This window comes from Passer montanus, unplaced genomic scaffold (assembly GCF_014805655.1).
Source record: "Passer montanus isolate IOZ18808 unplaced genomic scaffold, ASM1480565v1 scaffold44, whole genome shotgun sequence".
Taxonomy (NCBI): Eukaryota; Metazoa; Chordata; class Aves; order Passeriformes; family Passeridae; genus Passer; species Passer montanus.
The window spans coordinates 3,610,642-3,633,972 of record NW_024369262.1 but is presented as its reverse complement, the minus strand read 5'-3'; the positions used below and the strand labels follow the sequence as shown (position 1 = coordinate 3,633,972).

The 23,331-nt window shown below is 43.1% G+C and overlaps 1 protein-coding gene across 9 annotated transcripts in view; it reads right to left on the bottom strand.

Moving 5' to 3' along the window:
- The window catches only part of SPECC1 (sperm antigen with calponin homology and coiled-coil domains 1), an 87,252-nt gene that overhangs the window by 41,868 nt on the left and 22,053 nt on the right, over positions 1 to 23,331 (bottom strand). For 8 of the 9 annotated variants that reach the window (XR_005628840.1, XM_039720807.1, XM_039720810.1 and 5 more), the window contains one exon: positions 22,254 to 22,389. Coding sequence is in view for 8 of the 9 variants with exons in the window: in XM_039720807.1 (XP_039576741.1) it covers positions 22,254 to 22,389 (136 nt within the window). In the remaining variant the exon portion in view is untranslated. Of the gene's footprint in view, positions 1 to 12,322; positions 12,486 to 22,253; positions 22,390 to 23,331 lie in introns of those variants that run through there. The other variant, XM_039720812.1, reaches the window with a different exon arrangement.

Here is a 23,331-nt window from a genome sequence, read left to right as displayed (position 1 = left end):
TCAAGAACCTAATTAACTTGGTGTTTAAAATCCATTTTTCAAAAGCAGATAAGCCACTAAGACCTCAAAGCTTAACTGAAAGCCCAGGGGACTTGGCAGATCCCTTTCACCCTGTTCCAGCATTGATCCTGAGATTGATGCTGAGGCTGATTAAGAGTCAGTGAGGGATGTCCTTTGGGAAATGGAGACTGTACAGCACAGAGGAAGGATTCCTGTACACTTGACTCCTTTAAAGTACTTTTTCATTAAAAGGTTTTAGTACACATCTGTTCTATTGAATCACCCTATTTTCTCCTGCTTTCCCCCCCCACCCCCTTTGTTTAAAGCAAATGAAACAGTTAAAAAACAACTTCCCTGCTGACCAGAGATCTTCTGATATCCAAATGAACAGGAAACATGCTGACACATTTCAGGTGGCATGAGGAAAAGCAAACATTGAGAAGTAGGGCAGACAGAACAGCAGCCCTTACCTGCACTGCTGGGCTACTTCATACAACACCTAGAGACAAAATCCCTGCACATTCTGCCACACTGCTTGATCCCCCTATCCCCAAACCTCTGGGAATGGTAGGACAGCTCAGTAACAAATACTGAAGGGATGCACACATGTAAATCAAGCCATGAGGAAGATTTGAATCAATCCTGAGAGCTTCTTGGGAGCTGAAATGTGAGTGAGACTGGATGTAAAAGGCTGGAATTTCGAAGAGATGCAGTGGCAAGAGACACCACCCAGCACCTACTGATATCTTTAAAACTGCTTGAGCTGTTTTGAACTTCATATTTGAGAGAGAAATGGCTGAAACTTCTGCTCCACCACCAGCTTCGGCAAAAGTCAGGATAAAGAATGACACTATTGTACTGTGCAAAGTATCATGGCTTGATCTGCTCGGTACAAAGGGAATGAGCTGAACAAGTTCCACTCTTCCATAAAAACAGCACTGGATACTCCTTTGAATAATCCTCAAAAACTCAAGAGGAGCACACCATTTTCCATCTCTTTCAGGGCACTCCTACAGAAAGACAGTGCTCTCTGCTACCTGGTTTTTATGCAGCAGCAAACAAAGCAAAGCAAGGCTTGGCCAGTCGTGGTTCTTCTGAATTAATCAGTCTGTTTGCAGAGTGTTAGTCATAGAGCCAACACCTTCACAGGTCAGCACCTCCTTGGGAAGGTTCACTTGTACTCCACCTAGCTTTACAAAAAGACAAGGAGATGGTTCCAGAACAACAAATGTGGTTTTGATAATCCAGCACTAATTATATACAGAAGCTTCTGTTCCAATAAGGCCCTTTACTCACTTAGCAAATGCAGACTAAGAGTAATTAAAACGTTAGCTTTTTTTCTGAATCATTAAGGGCCTGTTGGACTGTCTGGCCTCTCTGATTGCATTGTCTGTGGAACAGGCACAACATGCAACAGGAGGAAAGAGCTAAAAGGTTTAATGCAAAGATTTTGATCTATGTAATCATCGTGGAGCGTGTAGGAAAGCAACTCAGGTACTGATATTTGAGATGGAGGATAAGAGTAAGACCAAAGAGAAATAAAAATTACAAAGTACCAGGGAACAACAGATGTCTGTACTGAAAAAGCTACACTAGCAAAGAAGAAGGAAAAGCAGCAATAAGCATCTTGATCTGAGTAATTCCTAATTTAAGACTACAGAGACCCCCTGACATTTGAGCTGAACGCTTGGTAAAGGTTGGCTGATTTTTTTAGTTATAAATACTAGTCTAGAGATCTGGAGTGCAAAAAGCACCCAAGACAAGACACTTTTGGTAACTTAAAGACAAAGTCTTGACATAATTACTTGCCAGTGGTTTAAATCTGCAGATGAACTATTGGTTAGACATTCTTTTCAAGGGTGGCCCCCAGAAGAGACTCTCCCATGGCAGGAATGTAACCCAATAGTAGAGACGACCTTATAGTTTGAAGCATCATCATTTAGTTCAAATTTTAGCATCTAAACAAGTGCTAAAAATCCAGGAAAGGCCCCAGTAAGTTTTGTAGTGGTTTTAAAAGAGAAAAATGTCTGCTGTACAATTAAGAAATGATCACACACATTTTATTTTTGGCTTGTTGTATTCACCTGATCAATAGCTCTGTTGTTTTCTCCTTACAGAGAAAGTCACATTTAATTCCTTCAGAAAAGTGTTAAAAAGATCAACTCTACTCAGTATCTGGTGGTTCCAAGCTCAGCACAGCCACAAGAACTGAATTTCAAGTTCACTTTGTCACAGCTCAAGTCCATTACAGTGGAAACAAGGTCGCATTCAGAAGGTAAATGAGAGGAGATCTGATCAAAACCCTGTTCACAAAGTCGCATTGTGAATTTCAGCTGACTTTCTGCTCTTTATGGGCCTGTTCACAGACAATTCCTCTCTGAATAACAGCAGGAGTAGTTAAAATCTCTTTACCCCAGAGACATGCCAGTGTCCAACAAAGAGTCCCTCTTAATATTTTTGATGCTGTTTACTTGAATTTCCTGAAAGTTTTTAAACTGAAAATAAAAACTCAAGCTTGGCTATCCCTGCTTTGAGTAAAAGTACAAAAGTACAGAAGTACAAAAGCAGTGCAGGCTCTACTGTAAGAGGCAACTTTTGCTCCCAAATCTCATGACCCAAGATCCATCAGGAAAGTGAATTGGCTGAGTAGAGACAAGAACTGCTCTGTGCATGCCCAGCCTTTGCTCCCACAAACACAAACTTCTCTTTCTAATCTGCTCCAGAGTCCAGGAGCACCCAAGGGGCTCCACTGCTCCATAAGGCACCAAGAGAATCACGAGGTGCTGCTGTGCTCACCCCAAAAAGAGGGACACAAACCCCATGGAATTGCCAACATTGCTGCAGGTCACAAGTGGGGTGGAATCTACCCCTGAGCTGCTTTGGATTTCTGGAGTACCCAGCAACCTGGCATAACAAACACTGAGCCATCCACAGCAAATGTTCAGGGAAACTCTATATCCTACACTTGCTGGAATATCCCTGTGGTAAACTCAACACTACTTTTTTTGGAACTGTTAATACCACTGGGCCTGCCAAAAACTTTGGTCACCTCCAAGTTATACCCCTTGTGTAGCCCCCACAAAAGAGTGACTACAACTTTCAACGTGTAGCATTACCTCAAAATTAATCTGGTGAAAGTTACAGAAATAGAGAATTCTCCCTTTTTAAAATGAAGTACCCCTACTTGCTGGTTTTAATGCAAATTTGTAATTTCCACAACCATCACAGCTCATTATTTAAAAAATACATAATTTTTGTATTCCTTAAGGGGAACTTGACTCTATACTTGTGACACTAGCACAGCAAAATTATTGGGATTTCTGTGTACTACGACACTTCCTGATTTTGTTTGTTCTGGAACACTTCCTGCCTATGCACCTGTAAAAACAAGATAGGATCAGGTATAATCATCTCATACCTACAGCTAAATCAATATTAAGACAAACTCAATTCTAGTAGTTTTTTAGACAACTGTAAAAAAAAAGAAAATCCATAAATACGACTTTTTCTGTGAAGAAGGACAAAATCACTGCTGTTTCACTGAAATAAGGGATTTTTTGTTTGATTTGGTTGGTAACTTTGGAGTTTGTTTTTCTACCTGTTAGATCTGAAGCTTCTGCTTTCCAGAAGGCTTTTAGCAACTGCTGTGGGGAACATCCTTGGAGTTAATAACACATCCCCCAAAACGTGCTGTTCAGATAAAGCAGAGATTTGCTTCATAAAGCAGATAAAGCAGAGAAATAATCTGTCACCTCCTATGGCTGTACAGGAGTATTCCTGAGATAAATGACCACTAGCTGCACTAAGAATCCCAGAGTTTTCCTTGATTCTAGCTTGCAGACAAGGAGATAATTCTCCTCAGCTCAGAAAGCAGCTTCCCAGCTAATCCAGCCCAGAAGTCCTCTACTCAGCCATTGCTGGGTTAACAGTGGTGATAGAACAGCTGTACTTCCATTTCTGGAAAATACAATTATAATGGATAAAATACCAGCGCTGAGAGTTTTGAGAAGTACAGGAAATTAAAAAGCAAACAAAACTAACCAACCCTCAAGCTAACCATACCAACTCACTTAACAGTGGCTGTCAGTAGATGTGCTCCTCCATGCACAGTGGTTGTCACAACTGGATGTGATCTCTGACTCAAGTTCATGAAGGACTTTCCTAAAATCTCCTGGTCCAAGAATTCAATTGGAAGGAACAGTGAGAACCCTGCTCCTTCCAGACAAGTCAGGTGCTGTGGATCACTCTAAGCATCAAAATCTATCTGATCTCTCCACAAGCACAAAAGATAACCAAATATTATAAGAGGGGAAATGCTTAATATCTGACATTTTCACAATTATCAGGGTAATTTACTCAGCCTGTTTGACTGTCCAGGAGGCCATGCTATGGATTGAATCATGGAACTGACAGAGATACCTGCATGGGGCTCCATCACCCTTGTAAAGAATGCTCTAATTCCTTGTCCTTCCCACCGAGGGTGCAGAGCCATCACAGAGGAAGAGGCTGAAAATGCGTCTCCAAGCACTGCTGTGGAGTGCTCTGGGTCAGGAATCCAGGATCCCAACCCTCCAGTTCAGGAATGCTGCCCCACACTCAGCCAAAAGATGAGCACTGACTGAGCCAAAAGAACTTCTTTCCTCATGAATTCCCAAACCCTGCTAATCCAGAAAGACAGGGGGGAAAGGGATCACAAATGGAAACATGAAAGGAGGTTCCTCTTCCTTCCCTAAAAGGGCAGAACTTAAAAGCTGAGAACTTATTTTTTTTAATTGTTTGCTTAATGCTTAATAGCCAGTTTGCATTGCACTGGTGTTACAACTGCCCTTTGTTTACTGAAATGTGATGGCCACATAATAAAATCAGTTTTATTGTCACTTCCAGCCTGCTTCTGTGAGGGGGTGGGGAAAGGACTCCAGTGTAGGCTCCACAGCTCATCCAGAGCATCAGAACTATCAACACAGGATGAGACACATCAGGAAAAGAAATGAGACAGAAGGGCAGAGGAGAAAGCTCATAACATAATGAGATATTTATCTATAAAACATTGCCCACTTCAAAGCAGGAAGAGCTTTAACTCTTTGGTTAAAAAAAAAAAAAAGCTTTTAATTAAAAGACCAGTCAAAGATTTTCCAGTCAAGCAGCCTCAAAGAAACTATGTGTGGAGGAGGCTGAGAGTAATTCTTAACATGATTAGTCCATTCTTCAAACTCAACAAGGTTTTATGAAAGCATTTCTCAAGATCTAGGAGATAAGGACTGTGGAAATATCCTCAGCCCCGCAAAGAGGGGCTCTTCCCTTCTGACACCTCCATCCTGATCAGCTTTTGCTCTGGAAAAGCCTGGAAAAACATGTTCAGAGCTCTGTGCCTCCCACCTCGTGGCAAAATAGATTGTAATCCTAGGACCCATGGCTTTGGGTTAAGCAAAGTTCTGCCATGGACTTTAGGAGGCCTGACTTGGAATATTTCTGTGCATTGCTCTGGTCAGCTAGCACACAGCCTTCCATTAGACCAAGGTTTAAAAGCCTTTGAAGGTTTAAATGAATTGCACCACTTCTCTGGAACACTCTTTCCATTCAAGGAATGTTTCCAGACTGGGATGGACTGTGACACCACCACCTTATCCCCTCCCAACATTACAGCTGCCACTACACGCTCTGGGGAACAAGACTTTGAACCACTTCCCTTTGGCCAACGAATTTTTAAATGCTTTTTCTTTTCTGAAAAAAACAACAACAAACAAACCAGGATTTTGACAATTTAGCCTTAAATAAGAAAAATGCAACACTCTCTACAAGCTGCAACTTAGCAACTATTTCACATTATTGCAGAGACAACATCAGGGCTGTTGCACTCTGGAGGAGCTTTCCCAGCAGAGAATACCAGTCCTGGAATGACTCCTGTTCATGGAATCTCATCCCCTCTTACCAGCTGTTAATTATGACTAATGAACCTCATGCTGAGTTGGTTCTGTTCTGCACAAGCACAGGGAATTACCTCTGTTTTATTTCAGGAATCATAAGCATTTTTGTCTATGACAGTAAGTATTCAGTTATACTTTTGAAGGCCTTTCCTGTATTGCAGAGGACTCAATTCCTGCCAACAAATTTATCATTTTCCACACCCTTGTGGAAACAATCCCTATAAAAGGGATTATATGAGCATAATTATTTGGTATCACAAGGATTTCTACATCTTCAGTATAAACACCACAATGGCAAAATGCAGGAGACCTTTAGGGTGTGAAAAATACAAAAGAATATCCTCCAGATGCAGGGAAGAAGCCACCTTCGCATTCTACATATTCCAGACTAATTAAAACAGATTTTTATCCTTAGTATAGGAGGGGATTTCTTAATTCAGTTGGGGAAAGAAAGAAAAGTCATCCAACATAAGTAAAACGTGTCAGAGGATTAACTGCACCCTGCCCCTAAAGCCATTTTCATTCCATACAGTAATAAATATGATTTCATTGAAGTTGCTGCTAAAATTCTTACTTGCCTGAATAGCAATGATTTTTAACACTTAGCACCAAAGCATCCATCAGGACAGGAATGTGAGAGGAACAGAATTCTGCTCATGGGATATGGACACATTTGCTTTGCTCCTAACATTTTTCCTAAGCAACTGAATAAATTCCAACCAAGATACAAAACCCACAGAGCTGGTAACAAATGGAAAATATATGTCCCTGTTTCAGCCAACACATCCCTTACACATGCTCAGAACTGAACCATGCAAACTCATGTTAGCCCTGTGCTTTCCCAAGAGTGTATTTTTCCAGTGATTAATACAAAATTTGCCTGTAAGAACTTCAAATGTAAATTTTGCTGCTGATAAAAATATAGAGCTTGTTAGCTGTGTGCTCCAGAGCCTGATGAAAAGGGCAGGAAGCTGCAGCTCTAATTTATAGCCTGAGAGAGCCAAGCCATGATCACACAGCACACAAGGGCAGAGTGCTCTGCCTCAGAACATGCAATCCATACCTATTGATGCTTGTGGAAAAACATTTCATGAACTATAATAGATGGAACATTCCAAAGAGATCTGTGAACACATGCCTGCTTTGGATTACAGGAAGAAAAAAGTTGATGCATGGAAAATCTAACAGTGTCTATTAACATCATCAGAGATCTCAGTTTTAGATCATCTTCAATCATCATGCTCAAATTGCTTGGAGATACAGAATGGAAAAGTAATAGAAAATAATGAAAATATCAAATATTTGTCCATCTTCTACTGTCAGTCTGTGAGAATCACAGAAAAATCCAATTAAGTTCTCCTCAAGCAATGCAGTACAAACAAAATCAGAGAAGTACTCTTGCCTCGGTTTTACAGTCTCATGTTGTTTTGAAAGCTACATTCCCTGTGGAAATCAGATTTTATGAAGAGTAAATTAGTAAAATTGGGGAGGAATTGAAAAGAGAAAAAAATAAGACAGATTATTTTGCTGAAATACTGGTAGAAGCTCCAGAACACAGGACTGCTTCCAAATAAACTGCTCAGTACCTCCAGGGCTCTGGCAGCTCTCAGTGGGAAGACCAAGGGGCAATACATGCTCAGATTTCTTTGGCCAGCTTTACATCTTCAAGATCTTGAGGAGCCAAACATATCCCAAACAAAAAGAAGCAAACTTCTCTTTATCCAAGGCCAGCATTATTCCCTTCTCCTTCCACCCTTTTCCCTCTTGCAAGCAGTTTAATGCTGTGTCAGAACCAACACAACCACAACCATCCCCTGGCTGTTTCCTTGTCACTCTGCAGCTGTCAAGCACATTAGCTAAACTAATGAAAAAATCATCAAGAAAATTAGCTTTTACATTTACTATCATATTAGATCTATCACCGGTAGGTCCTGAAACACCACCAGCCCTGGGGCAAAAGCACAATGCAGAACTCTGGACCCACAGGACAAGTTCTTGCTGACCAGCTCATTCAGCAGGATTCCCAGAAGGTCCCTCCTTTATCCAAAAATGGCTTTGTTTTGCTGATGGAAATTAATCTCACACAAAATGCATAAACCACATCCTGCTCCTGCCATGCCCTAAAAGTTCTTCTTGTAAAAGCTGTCATCCTGCCCATGGAGAAAGCACTCCCACTCAGCACATCCTCCCAGCCAGGGCAGAAAACTGCTGGGAAGGCCCTGCAGTGTAGGAGAGTTTATTGATGATCTTTTCCACTAATTTAGCCTTCATTAGCCTTTCAACTTGGAATCAGGGCACCTCAGATTATCACTCAGATCATTCCAGAGGTAAGTTATGGCTGGTACACTCATGACTACATTCCTCTAGGAGGTCAGTCTGTGGCAGTGGCTGTTCCTGTTTCACTGGCCTGGCAGCAGAGGGGACACTGCCACTGACTGATGTGTTTGTCAGTCCTTCTGAAATGATTTCATCATGTCAGTCCTGTCAAGTCACCTCACGAGACCCATCAACAGAGCTGGCCTTCACTGGCCTTGGAAGAAAAACTTAAGTCGAGTAAAAATTACTCTCCAGGGGAAAATAAAGTTTTTCAATACCAGTTTAATCAGCATTGTGTTACTACTCTGAAAAATGAGAGCATTTGTAAACCCCCCATGCAAGAATGACTTGTGGGAGGAAGAGGTGACTAAGGAATTAAACTATCCAGTGGAGAGCAAATTGTGGTTTGTTGGCTCCACTGGGAACAAAAGGTCTGTGGCTCGCTGCCCGAGCTCCAAGAGGACATGACTTGCAGTCGGTATTTCCATGAAAGCTGTTATGTGATTCATTAGCTTTGCTGGCCCCTCTCTCCTCCCTCCCTTCCCCCCACACCATCATTAAACTCATCTGGTCTCTTGAGCTCTTGCTTGGCAGAAATGGTGTTCTGGCATCCAACAGAGTGAAAATGAACGGCTCCCATGTTTGGGAGAAAAAAAGAGAGCACCCAGAAAAGATCTGACTACACACCCTGAAAACAAAGAACAGAAATGACAAGAACATGTATTTATACAAAAGCATTTATCTTGAAAGCCTCCTATGTTTTACACTGAAAAACCCCTTCCTTGAACTCAAATGAAGCCACCCCTGGGCCAGGACAAAACAGACATAAGAAAACAGATCAATACTGACTCAGTGCATGCACTGACACTTGATATTCTCATCCAAGCCATGTAAGCCTGTTTTACAAATAAACACAATCCCAAAAAAAGCCTAACCCTTGGATAACCCCACCCGTCACCTTGTTCCAACAAGAGAAGTTAACATTTCCCATTCAAGCGATTCTTTCAGGAAAGTTTTTGTGGGTATTGAGTCATTTTTTTCCCACCTCTTCCCAAAGATATTCATCATCCATCACCTGCAGATGTTTAGAGGATAAACAACCCCCCCATCACCGTGTCAACCAGTGTCAAAGAACATCAGTGCTCCTGTGCAGAAATAACAGGAGGCCTCCCTGTTTCCAAGGCAAACTATGTTTGAAAGGCTTTCTCCCAGTAAATACCGTGCACTGGATAATTCTGGATTCTTCCAACAGCTCCCAGGAAATGTTCCAGCTATTCCACAGGTGCTCTGGCCTCTGTTTGTATACACTGTTTCCTTTAGCTTGGGTAGCCAGTTTCAAAAGGAGAAAACTAATTCTGCTGACAAACTGCTGCAATATTCACTCGTTTTTCACATAATTTTCTGTACTACTTTATAGGTGTTTTCATTCTAAAACCTCTACTGGTTTTAAAAATATGAATATTCAGAGCACTGGGAAAACCAATGACTTGTAAGGAGCAGAGTTTTGGCAAAGAAGTGATGCAAACTTGGGTCACACACCACAAAGCCACAAAGTTCTCACCAATGACTGTAAAAGCTGTTTAAAGTAAGTTTTTAATTAGAAGCTAGGAAATGCCTACAGAATTTAATGCTATGACAAGTAATCCTCTCAAATCCTTGTTAGACACTCTTAGGAAGATGGAGATTAATTTGAGATGATACTGGGCTGTCAGTCTTGTCTTCCGTTCAAAACACTCCCATCAGACACCAGCAGTGGATTTTCTTTCCTGTCTTCTCCTTGCCACAGTCCTTTGCTCAGTCAGTCCCAGTTCTTTGAGTCTCCTGTATTAATGTGTTAACTTTCACCTGCTCAGCTTGGAGACAATCATTTCCTTCCTGTTCCTGGACAACACTGAGCAGCCCACCAGAATTTACACTTAATAGGAAAACCCATTAAAGTACATAATACTCTCATAAACATATGAAAATAAATATTTTACTTGAAATGATAACCTATATCATAACAGGATCAGATTTTTAAAGGCTTCAGTGCCCACTGACACCAAGAGGAAGAACAAAGCTGCTCCCAGTACCCCAAGATGGTAAGTTTGGGGGTGAAAGACTTAGAGATGAGCCATAAAATGTCCATAAAGTTTCCTAAGAAGACAGACAAGATGACCCTGAATGTCATGATCAGGGAAACAGGTCAAATGGGTTGTCTGTCACTAAAGCTGGCTCATGAGCTAAATCAATAAAGCAACCCATTCCTGGGGTTTAGTCTGGTCATTCCAAACACAAGCTTACAAGTACCACAGTTGTTCAATATGTTGGGTGTTCCTGAATGAGACTGAATTAAGTACACCCAAGCAGAAACAGAACTCAGATACTACAATGTATCACATTCTGATGTGAGAAGCAGGTTTTTGCATCCCAGCTGTCAAAACCACAAACTCTAAGCTCCAAAGCCAGAGCTCTCACACACAATAAGGACTATGTTTGTCAGATTTTTTCCTTTTTGTCAGCAGGAATGCTCCTGACTCTTTTTCATGGTTAAACATTGGAGTTTTGAGCACGTAGTTCAATACAAAACACTGTTTTTCAGTCCTACTCATACCTTATGAACAGTGAGGACTTTCAAACAAGACCTAGTACAGCCTACACTTAAAAACTGAGAATAGTTTAAAAACTGCTTAGGTGCAACAGAAGTATAACTCTTTCCTCTTCAATAAAAAAATAAATCAACTGAAAACAAAGGATGAAAGAGATTTTTCAAACCCACAAGGGGTCTGCACACTCATTTATCATCTGAGTTAACAGCAGTAAGGTGCTCAAAATGGCCCTGCAAAATCAGAGTCCGGTTGCTCCAACTGATCCGAAGTCAGCAGTGTGTCTCCCCAGGCCATTATCCAGTTCTCCCTTAGTTTATTATCAGTACTACCCCTCCTAAATTACACTTTTAGCTCCAGCAAAACTTCGCTGGCTGGCACTGGCCAGCGGATTTCAGGGGCTGGGGATGTAGGCAGCCACATTCTCCAGCCTAAAGTTTAACTTTCCCTTAGGGCAGCATTTCTTCTGGTGACTGGATACTGGCAGCTTTTGTGTTCTTCATTAGCCCGGTGATTAACATAGTGCTAGAGAGTTCTCACTACACCTCACTGCTGTTCCAGCACTCGCTGGCAGATCACATCTGTTGCGAGATCCCCGAGCCCTGGCTAACAATTCCACAGATCAGATACATTTGTATTTGCTCTTAGAACAATACCTACATATCGACCCGAAGTCATAGAAACCCCTGCTCAAGCAATAACAACTTTAATGGGATTTTGTGAATGAAATTCCCATGGCAACAGCAAGAAACAGAGTGCCAAGACATACAACCGATTGCGGTTTTATGTGTGTTAGAGGGCTCTAAATTCGGAAAGAAACTGAGAAATAAGCAGTAAAAAATAGTGGACCTCAGGGTTTTCCCCCTCACTCAGCATTTGAGAAACAAGCAAAATAAATCAGAAGGCAACCGAAGCAGCGCTACGGCATCAGGAACAAATTAGCAGCAGTGCTGGTGTACGGTGCAGACATTTGGCACACGGGGAATGCGATCTACCTGATAGCAGCTCTCAGCTTTCTATGAAATCTGCTCCTGATTAACATGCAGAGCACTACACTTCTGAAAGGACAATGGTGGGAGACCTTCCACAAAGGCATCATTTTAAATTCTAAGGCCTGGAAAATTTCAGGCCTCAGGCCACGAACAATGGTGAAGGCTAACACAGCCAAGCTGCAGATCCTGACAAGTTCTATGTACATCACTGCATGGGCTTTGTAACTTTTTAGCTGCATCATGCAGACTATGCCAAGAAAAAGAAAAAAATCTGTCAGCGAGCAGGGTGCCTCCCTTGCAGGCATTCTGCTCCAAAGAATTCCTTTCAGAAAAGCTCCCGTAAGGACCGTGCTGTGATCACGGGTACAGAACGGCAATAAAGCGCATTTCCAAGGCGAACAGCAGCAGTGTCCCCGGCAGGTTGGAAGCCAGCAGCATTGGCTGTGACAGCCCCGAGAACAAAACGCCATCCCCGCGGTGCCGCCGCCCCGCCGCTCGCACACACCTTGCTCGTGCTCCTCCGCTCTGCCCGGCTGGTTGCCCATCTCCTCCGGCCGCCCGGCTCCCGCCGAGCTCCCTCAGGCCGCCGCTGCCCCGCTCATGCCCGGGGCCGGCGCGGAGCCGCTGTGGCCGTGCCCGGCTGCGGCAGCCCCGGCGGGGAGCGGCCCCGCTCCGGCCGGGCTGGGCGGCAGCGAGCGGGGCAGCGCCGGGGGACACCCAGCGGCCGCCGCGGCAGCTGCAGCTCCGGCCGGGCCGCGGGCTCCGGGAGGGAGCGGCGCCTCCCTGCCCCGGAACGGCCGGGGAACAGCGGAGAGACCGATCCGGGCGGCGCACCACGGCGTTTCTAAGCTAAAGCTGAAACGTGGCTAGAGGCGAAGGAGGACAGAGACCCTCAGCAGCCAAATGCCTCCAAAGCAAAGCCAACGTTAATTTTTCCCCAGTTCCACCACTCCAAGCACGCTTCCCATGGAGCAAACAGACCCTGCCCACAGATATAACCACACTGCTGAGCAGAGCACTGACATGTCTGGGCAAGGGCAGCTCCAAACCGTCACAAAAATGAGGGGACCCAATTTCAGAAATGCTCAGTGTCTCGTGAAAATATAGATACCCAAGGGATGCTGAAATGGAGACTGGACTCCTCTGAAAACCTGACTCTGATTGTGAGCATGAGCCCTTTCTGACAAGTGCCATCCATCAGATCTCTTCTGATATCCTCTGGGGCTATTCCTGGGTCAGCTGAGCACCCCCAGCTGCTCTCAGCCTCCACTGGTGCTGAGAGCAGCACAGCAGGCTCACATCCCTATTATGTTAAACAACATACAGCATTCAATGAATACCATTAAAATCTATTTCTCTTTATTGAGGTAAGGATATGGCGTTTTATTCCTAAATGTCTATTACAGTGGTTTCCAAATCTCCCCTTATGCTAATAGAACAAAAATCAAACCTGACAGCCACTAGCACATCTAGACCCACAGCCACAAACTGGAGCAGATTTCACACTATATCTCTATAATCAATATTTCTGCCTGTGACTGGCACTGCAAGAGCAGCTGCATAGGCCAGGCCCACCCAGAGCCTTGCCAACAGCACATCTTCCCAAAAAAATCAAGATGCTCCACACTCATTGGAGCCCTGACGTACATGGGAAACAAAGATACTGAATGACTCCAGTGATCAGTTTCTGTTATGTGGATAATTAACAGAGTCCTCTTGAATCTTGGTTTCAACAAGAGGGTTAAAAACAAATTCAGAAATAACAAACCAGTGTGTCTCCTAGGCTCAAAACAGCTTAAAAATAAAACGTGAAGAATTAATCTATCTAGTTGTCAATCCACTGCTTCAGCTAAAGTATCTGGAGACCATTCAATATGATAGAAGCAGAATTTTGCTAATATTTCAGTACAATAGGATGAGTTCATTGTCAGTATTCAGCTCTCCATTGTTCCTCCTCTGACACTTTATAGATGAAGTGAAAAGTTTTCATACAGCTGTCTATAATATCAGGATGACATTAAACAACTCCTGTCTACTTCTGTCTCTTGACATGTCAGACAAAACGCTTTGTTTAATGAATAAGCCATCAAAGTTCCACAAAAAGGAATCAGTGACGGTGCATTCTTTCTCTAAAAGTCATCTTATGATCTCTTGTATCTTACTATGGTGGGTACTCAGCCTGCCCTTTCCAAGGTACAGATGCAACATCCTCCAGCTGCTGTTGGAATGTATCTCCCACAGAGATTTTCTTCCATTACAGACTAAAGAGTGACTTCTGCTTTCCTTCAGCAGGACTCACCGGAGGGGCTGCATTAGCTGTGAGAGTCTGTTGGGCTGATAAATCCTGAAGCTGAGCATTTATTACTTCATCACCCGCTTTCTATTTCTGTAATCACAAAAGGGAATAGTGTAACAAGGTCCCAGTGCAGCACTGGTGCAAGCCTGGAGCAATTATAAAATGTAATCACTGACTCAGAGCAAACACCTGAAATCTGAGCACTGTAGAAGAGTCAGGACTGGAAGAACCAATCTGTTATTTTTGACAGTGGCACGAAACATAAGTCAGAACACTAACACCATGATAAGGAGAATGATGTCAGGCCAAAGACTTCTAAGCCCAGGTCCACAATGAAAGGTAAAGCACAAATTTTTAAATACAGCTACAGCCTGAGCAGAAGGTATAGATAAGAGATTACTGCTTATGGAGCTTGCAGCTCAAGCTGAGGAAAAAGGAGTAACAGCAGCATGACATGGGGATCAGGTAACAAATCACAACGGATGCATGGCTAAATCTTTAGGCAACTATTTGTTATCTGAACATTTTACATTCCTTTCCCTTCCTCTTCAGTAATAAAGGTATAAAAATAAATTAATGGATTTCAGTTCTCCAAAGCAGATTAGCTGGTCTCTTCCTAAGCATGAAGCTTGACTCATCCCCTTGCTCTTTGTTGAACTGCCAATAAAACTTCACAGACACTCCTTTCCTATATAGTGAGAATGGGAATTAATTAGTGAAGGTGTGATGTACATAATTCTTTCAACTCCCTAGTCAAATGACAGGACTTGCTTGCCAGGCATAACTTTCTTTGCATCCTACTCACAACACAGCAAATGAACGAGTGTAATTTGTGTTCAAATTGTAATCCATACTCATGAGAACGAGTGTGAAGATGCCACCAAATCTCAGATTTGCAGTGGCCAGGCAGCTGACAGTCTCTCCAGAAGGCTGAGGTCTAAAGAAGTTACAGATACTGATGCTGGACTGAACTGAATGGGCCCTAAGTGTGGACATCATGAACACCAGAGTTCACACTGTCACACTCTCCTCTTCCATTAATGCTGAAGATTTTATGAGCACCAAGTACATAAGTAGCAGGGAAAATAAATCTTCAGAACCTGTGTATCATTCCCAGTAATGGACCTCAAAGGATTAGGAATATAACATCTAGAGCTGAACCCCAGATGAACAAAAGCTTTTTTTATCCACGCTAGAAACAAGTTTTTTGTAGTTAAGACACTTGGTAAGGTCACAGCTCATGGCACAGAACCACAGCCTTCCATGAACCCATCTGAGATGGAGCTGTCAATCCCTCCCATCTTGCTCTACAGTATTAAAATCTAATGTAAGCCAAAAGCTGCTGAAAAAAAAACAGTGGAAAAAAAATACTACAAGGAATGCCAGGTCCTCCCCTGATCTGCATACTTGTCGGACCAGGCCAGCTTTGCGTTCCTTTCTTCTCCCTCCCATTCTTTAAGTGCAAACACAATGGCCCTCTGCCAAGGCATTCTGGCTGCAATAGATTTAGGCCCAGAGAATTTGTGTTAAGGATCATTTCTCCTCAGACCAGCTGAAGGAAAGCTGATAATTAACCCAGGGCAGGTAGACAGAGCAGGGTTGTGTTGACTTTGCTGAACAACTTCAGGGAAGAAGCCTGGAAAGAAATGAAAGCAAGCTGGGAGATCCCAGATTTGTGCTATTCCTGGAGCACCCAGGCATGCTCCCCTCTCTGTTTAGGTGTCCCTAGGAAGGCTTTTGGGATCACCACAGTTCCCTTACAGCTGTAATGAATCCTTCCTATACATGATACCTTGAGCCAATTAACTGTCAACAATTTAATGAGTTAAGTCAGTGCAGCCTTCAAGACTCAGCATTTCAGTATCCCTACCACACACTGAATCCTCTGAGCTGGCTCAGCTCCCAGAGGGGCTCATGTGTGCCAACAAAGTCATTCTCAGGGGAACACCCAGAGAAAAGGGTCTCTTTCACAGGTGGTTTTAACAAGAATTCTGAATGCAGAATCTCAGAATGTGTTAACAGAGATTCAGCACAGGAAATGTAAATTCTGCAGTAGATTAAGACAGCAAGAAAGCTTGAAAAAGGTACATTCTGCAGACAGCGTTGTCAGCAGAAGTTAATTCCTACTTGTTTAATAATGCAAGATGACTGCAGCCAGCCTGTGAATGCCTCTCAAAAAGCCTGTTATCCATAACAGGATCAGGTATCAGAAATCCTACCAGACAGCCTCTAAATGCATTGGTCTCACTACACTGCCAGTTATCACAGAGGAAAATGATGCCTGGAGAACAGTCATGTGAAACAGCCCCCATTCCCAGCCATTCCAGGCTGCACAACTGTCCATGGCTTACAGAGGGAAAGAGCAAAGCTTCAAAGAGCATGTAAAACAACACAGCAATAAATATAATACAAGAATATTTTCAGCAAAGCCATCAATCAACAACTGTATTTGCAGGCTGTGCCAAGAAAAAAAAATCCTTGTAAGAAGCAGTAAGAGAAACTTGACAAGTAGCAGCCATAACCTAAATCTGGAATGCCAAATTTGATCTACCTCAAATCTTGAGCTTTCCCTTCAGAGGACAGTGGGTGAAATCTTCTAAACTGGTGCTGAAACTCAGCCTGACTACTTGACACCTGGGGAAATCACACTCAGAGGAAACATTTTGCTAAGGAATGCCAGGGAGGTTCAGATTTGTAGCAATATGTTAAACATCCTTGCAGATATTTATAGATGTGTGTAGATGTCAATATGCATATCCAGCTGCATGTAGAGCTCTGCATGTAAATGCAGACACATTTCCACTGCTTTGCATGATAAATTCCTGCAGCACTTCTTGCCAATTTGAATGACAGCCTGACAAAGCAATGCCTTGAGTCTTCCTTTCCTTTTATACCACTTTTAGGGCTAGAATCTCTTTGTAGGAAAGAATAATTATGCAAGAGCTGTGTCTTGTACCTGGAAGGGGGGGCAAAATGCAAGTGGCTTTCAGGTTTTGAAGCTCATTTAGAGCTGCTGGGAAAGCCCAGATGAGCTCAGCCATTTGGTTGCAGTGGAGCCTGGTGGAACAGAACATACCGATCTCATTAGTGTCCCTCACGCTTGGCACTATCGTTCACAAGAAAAATGAGACAGTAACGAGCCTGAATGCAAAGTGCAGCAACCTCTCCCAAACCTATAGCAGTGCTTTGATGTGACAGATCACAAAAAGCAGGCGCTGTCAGAAGCTGATGTATGGCAGAGTAAAAGGGCCCCAAGGTCAGAGAGCTGTCCTTCAACAGAAATCACTTTCCTTTTTCCTGTCCTAATTGGGGTGCATTAGCATCTTATGAACTGCTAAGTTGTCAGTTAGATTTTTTTTTTCCCAAGGATTTTTCTTTTTTTAAAGAAAGCTGTTATTTGAAAGATACTTCCTTGAATTTTCTAACCATGGAGGAACAGCTTCTGGTCTGGATTAGCTACACATTAACCTAAATTTTTACCCCACATCAGAAAGTAGCAAACAGCAAGCAGAGCAGTCAGCTGAGAGAAGACAGCAAATTTGAAAGAGTCCATATATAATTACCAAATAGCAATCTGAAAATGACAATTCTATGAACATGCAGGAAGCTCTGAAATCTGTAGCATGGCACATTTTCAATTTTGCTGGGAAAGAAGCATATCTAATGAGTGTTATGTGCAATAAAACCACCCAGTCTCCCCTCTGGAATCAGCCACAGGTGAACAAGTCTCACCAGTGATATGCAAGCTTTCCCAGCACTAAACCAGAGCTGGCAGGGACCAGTTGGCCTCATTTAGTTAAAGCCTTTCTTTTCTGAATATCAGCACTATCAACACAGAAAAGCTGCAAGCAGCTGTTTCAGAGTGAAATCAAGACTTTTCACATAAAACTACATGAAAAAACAATGATGGACAAATGGAGTAATGGTATGTGCTCTAGCAGCACTAGGAAGGAATTGAAGATACACAGGTATCATATTTAGTCACTGGGACATTAACTCTGATTATTGGGCAGGAATGTGAATGACAAATCACAGAAAAACTCATCAAAACAGAGCCCCTCCTTACTGGAGCTGAAGACTGTTCAACCCAAACTGTGCCACAACAGAATATAAGCCTCAGGCCCTTCTATAGTTTTCCCTGATTATGCCAAATCTCTTGGTATTTTTGTTTCCCTATTTAATTTTCTGGGTTTATTGCAACAGCCTGTGTTGCAGAGCAGCTTCATTTCCAATGCTGGCAATGTTCCATTCTGGGATTAGCAGCTTTTGTCCAGGTAACCTGCAGAGTTCAGAGCCTCGACATGAGATGCTGAGGAGATAATTGAAACTCTTAATATCCTTGAGCTTGCCTCCTCTGTGCTCCTGGATTGGCACCATCTCCAGCCTTGGATGTGGATCAACTCAGCAGGAACACACAGAAAGCAACAGGTTTTTGTTACTTTGGCTGAAAATTCAGGCCAAGTATTGACTTTCCCATTTTATGCACAATAATAAATGGTAATTTCTGATGGAGCAGGGGGTGGCTCAGCAGGCCACCCGTCACAGTCCTGCTGGCATCTTGGCTTCTCCCAGCCTCCAAAGATGTAGCACCTGTCTCCTGCTTTGGCCTTTAGAGAGAACTTGAGCTTGTCAGTAAAACAACCAGAATTTCTATAAATGCTCAGGTAGGTGATAATGGCATTGTTATTGACAGTTTCCTATTGTTTCTGAGGCAAATCGTGTCTAGAGAGATTTAGCCTTTATTTAGCTATAAAAAACAAGCTGATGAAGCAGCCTGAGAAAAAGTACAGCTATCTCTTAATTACATTTCAGGGATAACTGATACCTCATACTGGAGCTGGCAGCACTTGATATAAAAATCAATATATTTGTGAGAAATGGGAATGGCTGAAATAGTCTCAATGCCTTTGGATGATGTGTGACTGGACTGTGCCATCCCACATCCTGGTTCTCTCTCCTTTCTGATGTCCAGACTCTTTTTGGTTCCTGTCCAACCTGACAGATAATAGCAGCTGCCACTGAAATCACATCAAAGCAGCACAGGAGCATGATTAAACCAGACAGCCTCCAGGGAAGTTCTCAGAAAGTGCTTGAACTGGGAGTTTGTATGGACTGAATGACAGAACTCAGAGGAAGGATTTGGAATGACTTCCAGGCTCCATTGAGAAAGTAATTTCATCTGCCTGAACCTCAAATTTTCCATTTGCATACCAGTCCTGCCATGCAATGCTCTTCCTCAGAGGTATATGATCACATAAGAAGCTTTGAAATTCTCTGTGAAATTGCATTTTTTTAAGGTTATTTGGCTTGCAGACCTCAAAGGAGCAGAATCTGAAGTCATTGATTTCCTACAATCCTGAACCTTAGGGGAAGAGAGTCCTAGTTTCTCATTAATACACAAACTTCTCTATTTATACATTTTACAATAATTTCTTTGCTATATGGCTTCATAGACTGGATGGCTTTATAAGTAGACACAATAAAATCAATGTTTTCCAAGATTAGTGAACGCTTCCTCATGTTTTAAAATTTTCCAGCTCTTTTTCATCTACTGAGACATTAAAAACAATGCCAGAGTTCTGTAGGCTTGGTTTTAACAAACCCAAACAGCCACTTCAGGACAGCGCATGGGAAGACATCACACTGTGGATAAGGAAGCTGAATACAAGACATTTATTTCTCCCTGTGCGTCATTTCCCACTGCCTGGGATTTCAAAACTGCCAAGGAGTTACAAAACCAAACAGCACAGCTCAGAACTTCCAGCCAGCATCAGTCTCCAGCTCCATTTGCTCAACTCCACTTGCCAAGGATGGATACATGGGCTTGGCCTCATCCCCCTTTAAGCTGTTTATGATTTACTGTGTCCGCTCCCAACAGGGCAGGCAGGAGTAGTTCCATCATTAAAAGGCTGGAATAAATAACTGAAACTCCACCAAGGGCACCATAGAAACAACCCTATTTAAACCACCAATTTTGAGGTCAATTATTTATTATCTGCAGCATTTGGAACATGTCTTACTGCTCAAGGTCAACACATAAATGGTGGACAGTCACACCCAAAGAGGAAAGAAACACAATGTTTTGTGTTTCCATACCTTTTTCTCTTTAAATTCTCTCACACAGGACTATTATACCAGCTGAGTACCACCAGAGCGTGGCGGGAGCTTATGGAATATCATTTCAGTAAAATACTCAAACCACTCACTTGAGTAAGACAAAAAAAGCCCAAACAAGGGGGAGAGATAATGCCTGCAGTCAAGACATGAAAGGAAAACACAGAACAGATGAAGGCCATCAAAGAAACAAAAGAAAGTGATTTCAGAAAAAAGTTCTAGATTTATACATTTGGCTATGTACACAAACATCTGCATTTCCAGCTACTGGAACATTCTCACTTGGATTAGCTCCACAGTCAGCTTTGCATCTTGATCATGATCAGACTGTTTGGATGCCATTGCAATAAAATACAGCAGCTGAAAACGTTCTCTCCTTTCCCACTTATGTTCCCTAGAACATGCTGTGCCCTCTGTCATGCTCACTGATAGTTCTCTTAGTAACAATACACCATTTTAGTGGGGCTATTGGTATGGTTTTTTTCAGTGTGACAAAGCTGTAACCTTGCTCAGTAAGATCAAGCACCTTCCAGTGGCCCTGACAATGACACCTTCTCAGAATACAGCTGCCTTTCCAAACACCCTTTTGTGTTATGGAACCACTGTAAAAACAGACGTGCAAGACACTGTATACACACTTAAAATAGTCCCTGTAAGAGCTGGGACAGTTCTCTCTAGGTTAAAAACCATTTTAGAGGGGTAGCACATACACTCTTAGTGTTTATCTATACACTTCTTCTCTTTTCATTTGGCATTAATATTCCCATTCATGCCTCTACAAAATATATGAGGTTATATCCAATGCTGTGATTTAAAGTGGCAAAGCAATACCAGATGTAACTTGACCCCCATAAACCATTTCAGCCTTTGTATTTAAAGCAGTCATCATCACAATCTCCCTCCTCCAATCCCAGTTATTATAGCTGCATGCAGAAGAGGGCTCTCTATTCCACGCTTGTGTTTTGGTATCTGACAGACACATTCCATTCTGGACTCCCTGCAGTGCTGTTTCCCTGGCTGCATTCCCAGGATCCTGTGCTGCATCATCTGTACAGGTTTTCTTCTCCCTGCTTGGCTCCTCCCAAGCATCATGCCTCTTTACTGGCTTGTGAATCCCAAATTCCTCTGGATACAGCTAGTCACTATTAAATTTGAGGATTTACACACTGATTAACAGCAGAATTGGATCTGTCTTTGGGTTACAATGAAACATTTGTGCTGTTACAAGGCACATAATTTTCTTCCAGGGGTATATAAAGGTTTTTATATTTCATCTTTTAAAAGCAGAAATTTCGCTCTGGTTAGTAACATTGTTCTGTCACACAATCAAAACCTGCAGAGGCTGTGACAAATAGGGAGGTCATGGTCAAATTTAATAAGAGCTCACATTCCCTTGGAAATGCCACCAGGGAGCAGACAAAAGCAAGCATTTGCTGAGCTCCTGGGGGAAAGCAGAGCGTTTGCACCGAAGCCCTTGGTATGCAGATGGCGTCTCTGCCTTTGGAAACAGGCTGAGGTTCGAAACCGATGGGAACAACTGCTGGGGCTGAGGCTGCTGCGGAGAGCGTGCCCCGGGCTAGCTCAGGAGCAGCACAGGCTGCCCATGAGGATGCCCAGGGCTGCCTCTTTGTTCTCCCGCCTCTGCCGTGTCCCAGGAGCAGCGGGGAAACAGCTCTGCTCACTCAGTAGAGAGAGAAGAGAGATTGCTATTGATAAATGGGGAAAACTTCGGACAGCGAGCTCTCTGCTGCTGTCCTGCTCTGGAGACCGGGGCTGGGTCCCCGGAGCCGCGGGCCACCGGCGCCACCGCCTGGCTGCTGGGGCTGCTCCTGAGCTAGCCCGGGGCTGCCCCGGCTCCTAAAACCATCCAGCGCATCCCTTTCCACCTCGTGTCCTGGCTCGTGGGGTGTGGGATGCAAGGTGCAGTGTCCTGTGACTGCCACACGGCTGTGCTGCAAGGGGGACAGGGGACACTCTGCTGGGACCTTGGCAAAGCGAGTGACACTCCCAGCATCTTTGTGCCTACCTGTGCTGGGCTTCAGCCGACTCTCAGCCAGCTCTGAAATGGCTCCTGCTGTGATTGTCTTCTTCAGCCTGGAGACCCCTGAAGCTGCTGCTGGCCCAGGTTTGGTGAGCATGTCCTCGCTGCTCGCCCTCTTCAGCTGTGACATACAGGGAGGAACAGGTCAGGACCCTGAATATTCCCATCAGTTAGTTCAAAATGCAAGATTCTTTGGGAAAACAATTAATATTCCATAAAGTAACCCCACATGGGAATATTGCCTTGATAACTGCAGTACATAATTTTTGTATTTGTGTTCCATTCTAGGGTTTTGTGAGGTGGATTAAGGGATAAAGCACTGTTCCAACAATGAAGAATGAAAATAGGAAACACTGTTCAAAAAGGCAAATAATTGAAAGGCAAGGAGAAAACAGTTTACAGGAGTGGTCTACTGGCACTCTGGCAACTTTTTGGGAAGGAATCTCTGGTGACACAAGACTCTCCAAGTGCCTACCCAAGAAACCCATGGAACACAAACACAAGGTAAGATTCAAAGAGAAACACTGAAATTACCTTGCTTCAGCAAGCAGAAGTTACAGTTTATCTCAGAACTTTGGTCAGCTGATTTCACTTTTGTGTGCCTCTAGTAACAGTCTCTAATTAATTTCAGGAAAAATACTTTAAGTATTTTAAGACCAAAGCTTTGGAGAGTCTCCCTGGAGCAGTAGTTTTCCTATACTTTTAAGTTTGTGGACACCTAAAGTGTTTTCTCAAATGAGAATCCACTTCCTTTGAAGTTGTCCAGGGCCACCAGGGGGTCCCTGAAGCACAGGCTGAACACCACTGCTGGGTTAAGAGAAAAGGGAGCACACAACAAGCACTGCCCCTATTTAGTAGTTCCCGAATGTGAAACATTTAAGCAAAATGAAATCTTTCAATTCTAATTCCTTCTCCCTTTCATCTCCTCCTCCGACTCAGAGTCTGTGGTTTCCTGGACCCTGTGAGCCCATAAGTTTCAATAGCTGAAGTGTTGATGGTGCTCCAGGATACCAAACAACGAACGTTTTGCCTTCTGGCAGAGGTTTTGTCAGCTCACTCTTAG